The sequence below is a fragment of the Corvus hawaiiensis genome, chromosome 6, assembly GCF_020740725.1.
Source record: "Corvus hawaiiensis isolate bCorHaw1 chromosome 6, bCorHaw1.pri.cur, whole genome shotgun sequence".
Classification (NCBI taxonomy): Eukaryota; Metazoa; Chordata; class Aves; order Passeriformes; family Corvidae; genus Corvus; species Corvus hawaiiensis.
The window spans coordinates 27571807-27584230 of NC_063218.1; the positions used below are offsets into that span (position 1 = coordinate 27571807).

A 12424-nucleotide genomic window follows, 5' to 3' on the forward strand; every position below is an offset into this window, starting at 1 on the left:
TAAAAATCTAATATACACATCCTGGGTACCTTACCAAATACGTCAAATAAAAATTTGCCAAGTCATTCACACAAAATATCTGCTTTCACAATGTGAAATAATGCTAATGATAGCATTGATCTCATTTTATTCACATAGTAAACAAAACTCTTCATTGAGGCAGAGCAAAATTTCCAGAAGTGATAAAAACAGTGTTCAAATGCTACAAGGTGGAAGTTTCTATCCACCTGCTAATAAACAGAACACCTGCTTTAAGAGATTCCATGTTATGTATTTCACTTTCAGATTTATATGTTACTGAGATATGTCACATAAACTATAGCTGAGTTTTAAAAATGAATATATAATTTACATTGTTATTTGCTTTGTAGCATTTTGGACTTCTACATTTCCCCGAGCCTTCTAGTTTTGTGCTTGAACAAGGTAGTCTCTAGTTATTAGAGAAGAAACATATCCACTATGCTAATGAAGCATATCTAAGAGGAAATAGCAGTGTTCAATGCAACCAACTAATATAAAGTTATTTAATTAAAAGTGAATGTACAACTTCTAGCACTTGTATGTTATTTACAATATCGTAATAAAAGTTTCCTTAGCTATAAACTGAAATTTATCAAAAGATGGTCACCTGCTTTTTCCTAAACCACCACAAAGTATATTTGCTACATCTTCCTTTAATTATGTAAAACTCTCAGATGGTTTAAAGCAAGGAACATTTTAAGAAATAGTAATGTTAAAAGAAATTTAACCTATTTCCAATTTAACACCTCAAACTGACTTTCTGCCTTTTCTATTCTCTCCCAGAGACTGCCAGAGAAGCAAGAGGACCAAGTTTCTATTTACTGGCACATTATTACAGGTAATTTTATCATCCAATTCTTAAATTAGGAGAGACATGAAATACTTCATGTTCAAGGGTATGAGGTGCAGGGAGGTCAAAAGGGATCTGTACGGCCACAGTCTCTACAGATGAACTCTAAGCAGTTATTCATCCTGATCTCCCCTAAAGTCAAGTCATGAAGTTTTTACTCTGTTGGTAAACTGGAGGACACTGGAAGAGGTATTACTTGACAAAACAAAAATATTTTCACCAGGATACAGGGAGGCCATTTTTGACAGTACAAGGGGAAAAAAAAAAAAAAAACAACGAAATTTACACTTTAGTTAATTCATTTTCAGGTATCTCAGGGTTCACATTTTCTGTCCTCTTCAAAGTACTTATACAACATCTATGATCCAGCAAATTTATCATCGAAGAAAAAGTTATGTAGTATACTGTTTTGTGAATTATTACAGCTGTTCTGTTAATATTTCAATAATCTAATAACAAGGAGTACTTCTGCCAATGTAAAAGCAAAGGCTGAGATACAGCTGTATCTCCAATGCTAGATCAGTTTTAGAGGCCTTATACATTGTCCTTTTTTGTTTCCGTTTCAACAAACCTTACTAAAAGCAAATGACATTTCAGCATTATACGATAATTTTAATTTTTCAGTGTTGGTCCTGTTTGTCAGCCAATGAGTAGTGCATATTTAATGATATATAATCTATTCTTCTGGAAAATGAAGATGTCACTTAAAAATACTAAGTATAATACAGAATTTTTGCAAACACAGAACATTACTGCTGAACTGTATTTTTACCATGCATATTTCTGCACATCTATTTACAGAAGGGAGCTCCTTATGACCTTCTTTTAAAGGTCGTAAGCTTTTAAATCTACAAAGTAATAGGTCTTGCTAATGAAGTCAGTAATAACCCTCATTTCCCTGCTCAAATAATAGAGTTGTAATAGCTTCAAAGCAGCTGTTACTGTCTACACAAGCTATCCCCTAAGTGTGTGTGAATACTATTCTAGTCCTTAGTGAGCTTGGCAAACTTGGCTCAGGAATGACATGAAAACTTGTATGCACCACATTACAGGAGCTAACCCATGGTAGCAGCATGGAGCTGTATTCCATTTAGACTAATCGTTATTTTAAACAGCAAAGAGACATCTGGCAAGAAATAACAGGAAATGAAGAACCCTTTCATTATGAGTTATCTGCACAGTTCCTGAATGTTTACATGTTTCTTCTGCTCAACTAACCTTTTGGTTACACAACAAATCATGCCTAAATCCAAACATACAACCTTTTAAGTTAAAGAAAATACAGTGATGAAATGAAAGCTCTCTGTATTTACATTACAAGACAATTCCTGAGAAATCCACTTCAGTCATTCACTGTATTTGAGGATGGATGGTGCTGAGGTCTGACTTCAATCTGATGGGGAGTGAATTGACCAGGGTTACAGTTCCTCTGTCATCAACTTCCTGTGTAACCATCAGTCAGTCACTTCACATTGTATTGCTTCAGGTAAACATGCACAATATTTCTGCATTCCTACCTTTCATCTTATAATGAACAATTTTTGTCTTTAATATCTGCTCCCAACATGATGCCATCATCTCAGCTGGTTTTTCTGGATGCTTCAGAAACACCATTAAAAACATAGCCAAATAAGCAATTTTGGTACAACTCAGAAGGAAACACATAGCTGAGTTTAAGCAGTTTTTTGAAATCTGCAAAATCTACAGCATAATCTTCCAATTCAAGGAAACTTCCAGAAAAGTTGCAGGTTTAACTAAAATCCTGTCTTTTCTTTCAGGGATATGATTGATAAGATAAACTATAATGAACTGAACTCAGCCTCAGCAGGTGGAAATAGGCAGGTTTTTTCCCTAAATACTCAAAATTATTCACTTCAAGTCACCCTTGGGAATGCAAGAAAACACTGACCAAACTCACATAATAGACATGAATCTTGAAACTTGTTGTGATAGGAAGTCAGCTTCACTTTGCAAATTCCTTCTATAAGTGTAGCTGTGCTTCACTGCACAACAAATGTCACTCCTTTTTTAACTACTATGCCCTAAGACTGAAAATATGAATTTTGCCCTGTAATCCTGGTTTTAATGCTGACTCTCCTTGCCGGATTTTCATTAGTTCCTTCAGTCATTCTACTTCAATTTCAATAAAGGACAAACAACATTTAGAATTGTGACTTTACCGTAATAACACTACATGTGTCATCTGAGTCTTTGATAACTAATAACAGTGGGGGTGATGGGAAGATGGAATATGTAGGCCTGTATGTACATGGGAGAGAATGAAGTTCATTAAATATAAAAAAGCGCACTCAGAGTTCAGCAACCTATAGATTTCGCTCCTTTGAAAAGTCAGCTCTTCCCACGCACTTTCTGAAAGATTAAAGACTTCAGAGATTAGAAATTTAAAGATCAGTTAATTACGTAATCAGGTTATGTAATTTTAGCACAGACCCGCAGATTCCACCTCTTTGACATAAACCTCAGATCTGAAATTGTCCACAAAAAATTATGTCACTTCACTTTCTTTAGATCCTCATATTTAGTTGACATTTAGAAATACAGTACATGGGCAGGTGCTGCTTTAAAACTCAAGTGAATGACACATTTGTACTCAGGTACATAGAGGGCAGAATAAAATGAAGCAGGGTAGAATAAAATGAAGCAGCATCATGAAAAAGGTAAGGCCTGATGGTTCATGCGCATTCAAACTCAACATGTGGTGTAACAGCTTCACTGTGACTTTTCACTTTATTTGACAAGATCTGATAATTCCAATGAACCCAAACAGATCATACTTAATGTCTTATCTTCCACTAGTCAAACTAGTATTAGCCAAGCCCATTCTAGAACGCATGATTTTCTTGGAGGCCATTCTCTTCAAAGGACATTGAACAAAACAGTTTTAGAAAGAAATCTTGGTAATTTCTCATTAAAACAGAAGGAAAATTCAGTGAAGTACTAACTCAAACACAACTTAAATTGAAGAAAATAATTTTACATCATTTGAACAAACCCAAACATAAAATCAAAACAAAATGTTCCATATGTTATTCTTCTTGTTTTCCTCTGGCAGCAAATTATAAAAGCTACAATACTTTCATTTTGATGCAAATATGCTTAAAGAATAGTAATAAGGAATTCATCAAAGTATTTTGGTTTTATTTTTGTTAAGCTATCCTGTAAATTAAAAAAAGGGAAAGCATTCACTTCATCTTTCTGTTGAGTTTTTTAATTAGCAAAGCACTAGCTATGAAAGAAATTTCCTTTCTTAAGAAAGAGTAAAAGTAACCTTCACACAGGTAAGCAAGAAAACATCTTTTTTTCCTTACAGTTTATGATAAGGAAGCATTTCAATTTATATTTTTTCATCAACTGCCCATTTCAAAGTAAAAACTAATCTCTACATAAACATACTCTAGGATATAATATTCGGTTACTTAGCAACTTCTAGCACACAGAGAATATATCAAGCCAAGGATGTTAGCCTGTTTAATGTTTTCTCCTAATTGTGGACATTCTTAAATTTTGCATTCCTCAAACAAGTAAGCTAAGATATAAGCTATAAACCTAATGAAAAACAGTGATTAGACAGCCTTCTACTTGTCGTGATAGGTACGGAGCCCTTCAAATGGCAAAATAACTAGATATATGCATATTTCCACAAAAATTCAAGCTTGCTTCTTAAAAAGTATCAATAAATTATTTTTTTACATTTCATGAAATTTTAGATTTTAAGCCCCAACACAGACAGTGCTGAAGAGGACATATAATGAGGACACACAGTATAACTGAAAGGCACGCATTACTTTGTAAGATATTCTGTTTAGCAAGCTGATCCATTCCACATGATTAAACAAACAGATTTAAAACAAATCACCTATTATTATGGCCTCAGTCTGAGAAGATTCTCTCCTTTCAGTTAACTCAAGTTCCTGATACAGATATAAGATGGATTCTAAGCCTTTTAAGAAGAATTTATTAAATTCAAGTGATTTCTGAATGTTCACCTATTGCTGCATATGGAAATTTTTTTTACACTTTGGGGAAAAAAAAATCTACTGGTATTTTTCATGGAGAGTCTTACAGGTACATGGACTTTTCTAAACATTTCAGCTCCTTTGCGTGCATCCAATAAAGCCACGTCTTGTGGAGTGGAGACGATCACAGCTCCTGGGAAAAGATAACATGAAATCCCATTTAAATGTGTATTATGAATTATTCTGCTAAATATTTTGATTATTTAGTACATGCTACTAAATTCAAAGCAGTCACACACTTATATGCTTTTAAGGAAGAAAATGATGCCAGGTTTTATATTACATAAAGATCAAAATAACTGAGATATGATATGATATGAAGTGAAAAAATAATTTAGATACTTTCATCATAAATTTTCTATGCAGAAACCATTTATACTTTCTAAATGCGAAAAATTATCTAGTATCATACAACCATGGAGAGAAGACAATGGTCCACATGCTGACAGATTGCAGAGGTGGTACTCTGGGAATATCTACACAGTGACAGTCCCATGCCATAATTATATTTGAAAGCTTTTAATTTAACAATAAGCCTTGTTCTAAAATCAGGAGGCAGATGCTTGCAATCAGACTGCTGTTTTCAGGACCTGCTGCGCTTTCTTGAACCATGTCACACTAGACACCAGTGCATTTGTATGAATGATACCACAAAGGAAGAGGCCAACTCATGCATGCTTGCACTAGGTTTGAATAAAGTGTTGCTCACTGTTCAGACATGGCTCCAGGTTACCTGATAATTAGTACTCCTGAGAGTTATTAAGCATATAAAACAGCTAGAGCTCTTTGTCAAAGTTAGACTCTAAAGTAAAGTAAGCCTACAGGTTACTATCCTATACTGTTATTACTTCTTGATTAATACAGAATGCAAAACCAATACAGACATCAGAATATTCCACATCAAAAAGAGCATCTTCTTCCAAATGCTCAGGGGTTTCAAATATTATTTCCTCAAAACTTGCAACAAAAAACTGTTCATGCTTGTCCCTATTTTAGAAAAATGTAATGTACAAGGGAGCATTACTGGTCAATTGATTAGCTTTGGTTTCACACTGACCCTCTAGTATCAAAAGTCTCTGTTACAAAAAAAGATTTCTGTAGAGTCACATTATACCAACCATGCACAAGAAATTTATGTCAAATTTCACACTAATAGCAATTACAACCGACAATTCTAGATGCTTGGGACAGTTTCCTACTGGGCCTGCAGTTCTCAATCCTCGGTGGACACGGCAAAAGAAGAGGTGGGTAGATTTCCAGAGGCACACAGCCCTGGCATCACTGGCAGCGACCAGAGCACCAGAAGCCCTGGCATTCTGAGATCACTCCTGGCTCTGGCAGCACTGGGACAGTGAGCCCTGCCCCTTACATCATCCACCTACTGCGGGCTGACAGCCAGCATTTTCCAAACACCGCCTGACAGCATGTTTGAATGTTTTCAGCCAGCATTCTTAACCTCTAATTTGTGAAAGAAAAATACAATCTGGCACCTCGCTCCTGAAAAGCTGCCGATCTCTGCCTTACACAGTATTATACACAAGTCCAAAAACTGAAAGGCACATATAATGTACCAAGCAAATGCAATTTCCCTATTTGCTAAAACTCTGGCATCCAAATAATTTGCTGGTATTCCCAAACCAACCTGTTTCCAATGGCATCACAAAGAATAATGTGTAAGCCTTTCAGTTACACTGAAGTCACCTTAGCTCCTCATTTCACCAAATGCAGGGTTACACTTTACAGGCAGCACTGAAATGTAGGGTCAATTCCACAAAATGAATGCACCCTTCCCTAAAAGCACAGGCCACAAGAAAATAATTTTGATGCAGTGTCCTTGAGACTTTTGCATACTTGTAAAACAAAGATCTTTCAATACTTGAAAAAAATGCTTATTACTGCTTTCTTTCCAAACAAAATTGGCAATATGTGCCTTGTGTGTATACACACTTTTATTCACACTCTTCTCTGAAGATGCTGGCTCAGAATTCCCTGGATCTTCACACAGAAGCTAATATGAAGTCAACAAGACTGAAGTCTACATTTTCTGGTTCACTATTAATTGTTTTAAGAATCTAATAGTTGGCATGGCATGAAGGACAGACTATGCACAACAAAAACACCCACTAAAACCACAAGCAGCTTAACAGAGAGGTACTTTTTACTAACAAATTCTCATCCAAATGAAAAAAACTAAAAATGCCAAAAAGACCCAATGGCACATTACAGAGTTTGGGCTGCCACAAGCACCAACCCTGTGTACAAAAAACTTCTGGCTCCTGAAATAGATGAGTTAAAATTACGCTTGTGGACAATTTCCATGGCTTCTTCCACAGAATGAAAGCCAATATCCTTGAGAAGCTGCTGTTGAGGGTGTAATAGTTGTTTCTCTCCTATTTTCCTTTTTACTCTGAGCTAGTTACAGGCAAAATTTATTCACAGCCAGCTTGTACTGACTTACACCAACACCCTATAAAAAAAGTATCTTCTCTCTTTCTTTGGTACATCTGCTAATCCAACAAACCCAACCTGAAGTTCAAGAATTCAAATTATTTGCAGCATTATTTCCTTTGCTAGCAACCAAATATGGCAAATGAGACTTTTCATAGTGCTCTCCTCCCTGAATAAGTTTACATATGTTTAATTCAGAAAATTATTCAAATGATAAGCAAGAAATATTGCAGCCTACACTTTCCTTGCTATCTTGACTCTACACAATTAACAGGAATATCAAACAGTAAAGTTATTTTGATCAATAAAGTAATGAAATATGACGGAATTCATGCTCTTGAAGCAATACGTGCAATGTTTACACAAGTGTCTGAACGACAAACTGAGGCTGACAAATTGAATGAAGAAGCTGCAGAAACTTGATAATGCTATCACACTGCACACTGAAACGTACTAAAAATTCTGTGTCTGCAGCTGTGTGCAGAAAAAGTTTCTGTGCCTTGAGCATAGTACAGATATCTAAGTAGAGCACATTTATGTTTAACTGACTTATCTACTTATTCATGCATTCGATTTTTTTAATTAATTTCAATGTATTCCTGTTGACAAAAAGCTGATACACATTCACTGAGTCACACAGAATCTGTGAATGGGTTGGGTTGGAAGGGACCACTGGAAGTCACCTAGACCAATCTCCCTGCTCAAGCAGGGTCCAACAGAGCATGTTACTAAGGATTCTGTCCAGGTAACTTTCGAGTATCTTCAGTGATGGAGACTCCACAACCTCTCTGGGCAGCCCGTTCCAGTGTTTAATCACCTGCACATTAAAGAAGTTCCTACTTTTGTTCAGGTGGAATTTCCTGTACATCAGTTTCTGCCCACTGCCTCTCTTCCTACTGCTCAGCACCACCAAGAAGAGCCCAGCTTCTTCTTCTTCTCCTCCCTTCCAATACTTACATACATTGATAAGATCCCCTCTCAGTCTTCTCCAGGCTAAACAGCCCCAGGTCCCTCATAAGTGACATCCTGCCATCCCCTATTCTTCTTTGCCCTTTGCTGGTCTACCTACAGGAGCTCCATGACTCCTTTGTGCTGAGGGATCCAGAACTGGACTCAGCACTCCAGCTGAGATTGCATTAGTAAAAACTATGTTAACTGTATTTTTAATCCTTAGGACACATTATATAAAGAGACAGGACTAACAGTACCCTGTAGCACTGATGTTTGCCTTTCTATTTCAACCCCAGGTCCTTAATCCTCAGTAAAAGAAAGATGTGCCTACAATGCACATTGGTACCCTTCTGGTGGACTGGTGTTCAGGAAATTACAAGCGCTGGAACAGCCTATAATTTGCGTGTTACAATTTTGAGTTACAAAGCATAAGGTGAAATCTCACCAAACCTCTGCTATAGTCACTTTGTACCCAAGCAAAGAACACAGAGGTCTAAAAAACAGCTGATCAGCAGCAGCATAGCAGGTCTACCTTAGGATGAAAAGGATCCCCCTAATATATTCTTTTTTTCCCTCCAGTGTCTTCACAGACAGATTTCAGAATCAGGCTACGTGTCTCTCATCCAAGACAGATGATTAAGGATCCCACCACACAACAGTATTAGACCATGTCTTATATCAGCCTCTTCGCAAACAGTGCCACCTCAAAAGCTGTGAAGTATAACTGACCAGGGAGACCGACTGAGTTCTGGAGGATAAAGAGACAGAATAATCGTATCTGCTAGCTGACAGGCACTGAACGCTCTTAGCAAGGAACAATATTCAAGCCTCAGTACAGCTGTAGATGGCCTGACCTGACTACAGCACTCATGCACTTTTTCTAGTTTTTGCTACCTTTTCCACTGCATTAATTTCAAACTTCTAGGTGAGATCTTCCACTCATAAATAGCCTGGTTAACCTGACTCCTCTCTGCCACAGGTTTCTTCAGAGCCCCTCTGATCTTCTGTTAAATTTCTTGCCACTTCATAGATAAAGTGTGCCTGCAATTACAGATACACTTTGCACTTGAAGATGCAGAACAAGGTCTTGCAAGAATGAAGACTTCTGTCTTTGCTGTAATTTCAACTGGCAGTAATTGGAGATAAACTAACACTAGAAGATGGTTCATCTCCTTGGATAAACCATAAAAAGACGTTCCTTTAGCTTTTGTGTGTGGTGTCTCATTACAACCAGCAGCTTAAAAGAACCACTAGTGTGACTTTCCATTATAGGATCCTCACTTCAAACTCATAAAATAGCTCAGAACTGTCCCAAAGGCTGGATCCTGGCTGTGTCACACCTCCAGCCTGCTTGCTGCCTTCTCTTTGGAGGAGTCATTGAACAACTGCTCAGACAGGGGATGTTTCCAACAGCCAAACATCCTCTTCTGCCCAAGAACTAGCAGGTAATAAGAGATCAGGACACTATTGACTAGCCCACATAAAAAGAGAATAGAAATCTTAAAGCAAGATTCTTCCTCCTGCTCAGTGGAACTATCAGTGAAACAACTGGGCAGAGGAATATCACAAGCTGGATAAAGCTGTCACCCTAAAGCTAAACTGCCCTCATCTAAACTGATCAGTAAGTATTATAATATCCATTTCACACCAGATCACATGGAGAAAGATGTGGAAAGACAACTCTCACTGTGTAAAATGTTTGGTTTTGGACATGGCAAACTGAACTCGTATGTCACACTAATGCAATTTACAATGGAGTATTTATTTAGTGAAGTGAAAACACTGAAAACATTAAAAATAACATCTGCACTATCTGCAAAGTACAGGCCTAGAACAAAAAGCTAATCCGTCACAGACACTGTCACTTTGCACTCTTTCTTAGCTATCTGAATTAGCATTTTTCTGCTCAACCCCATTCCGCCTCCTGCTTTCAAGGACATTTGCCAGTCATGTCCAGATTATTATGAGAATTGTACTAGGCAAGAGCAAAGCCCAAACAGTCTCTCTGACAAATGAGTACGACTTTTTTTTAAGTGAGAGGTCCTAAACCAGAGAGGAGAACTGGGTAAAAGAGTGATTTTACTACAGAAAAAGAAGACAACAACGAGATTACTTCAATCAGCTCCCCAAACCACTCTATTCTTTACCGTCATCCCCTGGACATGGGGATGATAAGGAGCAGATTTGAACATTTACTTTTTTCAGAAGAAATTGCTAGAGGAGAAAATGCAGTACCATTATTCATATGAATTTCTCTCACCTTCAGCAACTGTCAGCTGAACGCTAGGGTAGTTTGTTCTTCCTATTCAGAATAACTGGTCTAAAAACCAACAAGGCAATTGCAGTTAATCTAGTACTTAGCATACACTTAGCCACTGTTGCCAGACCTCAGAGGGCCCAGTTTGCAAAGCCTCTATTCTTCACAATTTTTTTTCCTGAATACCTGGAAACTATTTTTCAGAAACAATAAAATTTGAAGAACTTGCACTGAATAAACTATCACACCAGCTTCAACAGGCAATGTGTGTTAATTCAATCTCCATGAGCCAAGAATTAAATTTAAATTTATATCAAAAGAGTGTGAAATATTAACGTGTAAACTCATACTATATTTTGGTCTCTAAATTAAGTTTACAGAGTCTACTGAGTCTGACAGTTCATAATGAAGCACCAGGAGTGTCCAAAGCTAAGATAACCCTGACAATAATTTGCATTTGTCAGTTAAATTTATTTTGACAACAGAAGCAGACCATTTCAGCATGCAAATCATATTTGGATGAATACAAAGAACTGTTTTAAAATCCCCACTGGTGTGACTAGGGTTTTTTTCTGTTTTTCAATCTATCCTAAACCCACATGCCTTTCCTTTCCTGCACCTATTTAAAACATCAAAATACAGCATGAAATGAAGAGTAAATCTACATCAAAATCTGATATTAAAAATATTCACCATTCAAAATTATATCAAGTAAAATTTACTATTACCCAAATAGCACCCATAAAACAGCTTCAAAACTTTACTGCAGAAAATAATTATGTACCTTCACCACAGAAGAAGCAAGCAAATTTTCTTAGAAATTGAGAAAAACATTGTATATTGCCATTAAACTAACAGGAAAGGTCAGATGCCTTGCCAACTGCAGTTTGCACCAGAGATGTGCAACAAGGGGCAAACAAACACTTACACAAAGAGCAATGACAGAACACAGATATGCTTCTTAAACTGTATGCTATACACAATTTGTAATGTAGCACTGGGCTTTTTTTCATCATTTCTCTTCAGGAAAGAAAAGAGAACAGCACCATACCTATTCAGCTTTCAATTTCAGGTAACTTAAAAAGTCACCCTTATAAAGTCACAATTCTTTTTCATGCTAAATCATGCATAGTTTTATAAAACATCAACAGTATTTTTTTTAATGCTGATTTGAAATTCTCCTCTTACTGTTTTTAATGTTCATTTCTGAAGAGACAGTCTACTCACCCCCTGGAACTCCCTGTTCCTGTGTATTACTATAAATTGAGCCAAGATCTGGTTTTCTTCAGTACCACACACACCTATAATGTAGCTGTGCACTAGGCTACACCCTGATCTGTGTGACACTGACATAAATATGAGTAAATAATTTGGTTTGGAAGCTTGGTGAGTCACATGACAAAGAATTTAAAACTTCCAAATGTCTTCAAGTTGGTGGCATCCCTTTATTTTTTCCTGTTCAATGTACATTGAATAGAAATAAGACTTCTAATGTTTAACCAGCAGAGACAAAAATATGGTTTTTGGTTTTATTTAAAACCATCTATCAAAACACTGCTATCAAAAAAAATCCTTTTAATTACAATTCTTTGAAAATTCATATTTGAACTAACAAAAATTCCTTTAATAAATATTTCAGCCTTACCTGAAAAAGGTATTCAGGAGATAATTAAGACATAGATATTGCTGAAAGATGCAAACATCCAGAAAAATTATACCATTTATAGGATAAGGCAATACAAATATTGTAGGAACTCTGTGTTATGTTGATTTTAAATCTGAGAGGTGACGAACGTAATTTCCTGTATGACTAGCAACAGCAATGCTTCTGCTTTTATAGAACTTGAGAGAAAAAAAATA

At 36.5% G+C, this 12424-nt stretch overlaps 1 protein-coding gene across 1 annotated transcript in view; it reads right to left on the reverse strand.

Moving 5' to 3' along the window:
* The window catches only part of NUBPL (NUBP iron-sulfur cluster assembly factor, mitochondrial), an 84377-nt gene that overhangs the window by 14448 nt on the left and 57505 nt on the right, over positions 1-12424 (reverse strand). Inside the window, exon 8 of the mRNA XM_048307144.1 lies at positions 4956-5041. Within this exon, the coding sequence (XP_048163101.1) occupies positions 4956-5041 (86 nt within the window). The remainder of the gene's footprint in view (positions 1-4955; positions 5042-12424) is intronic.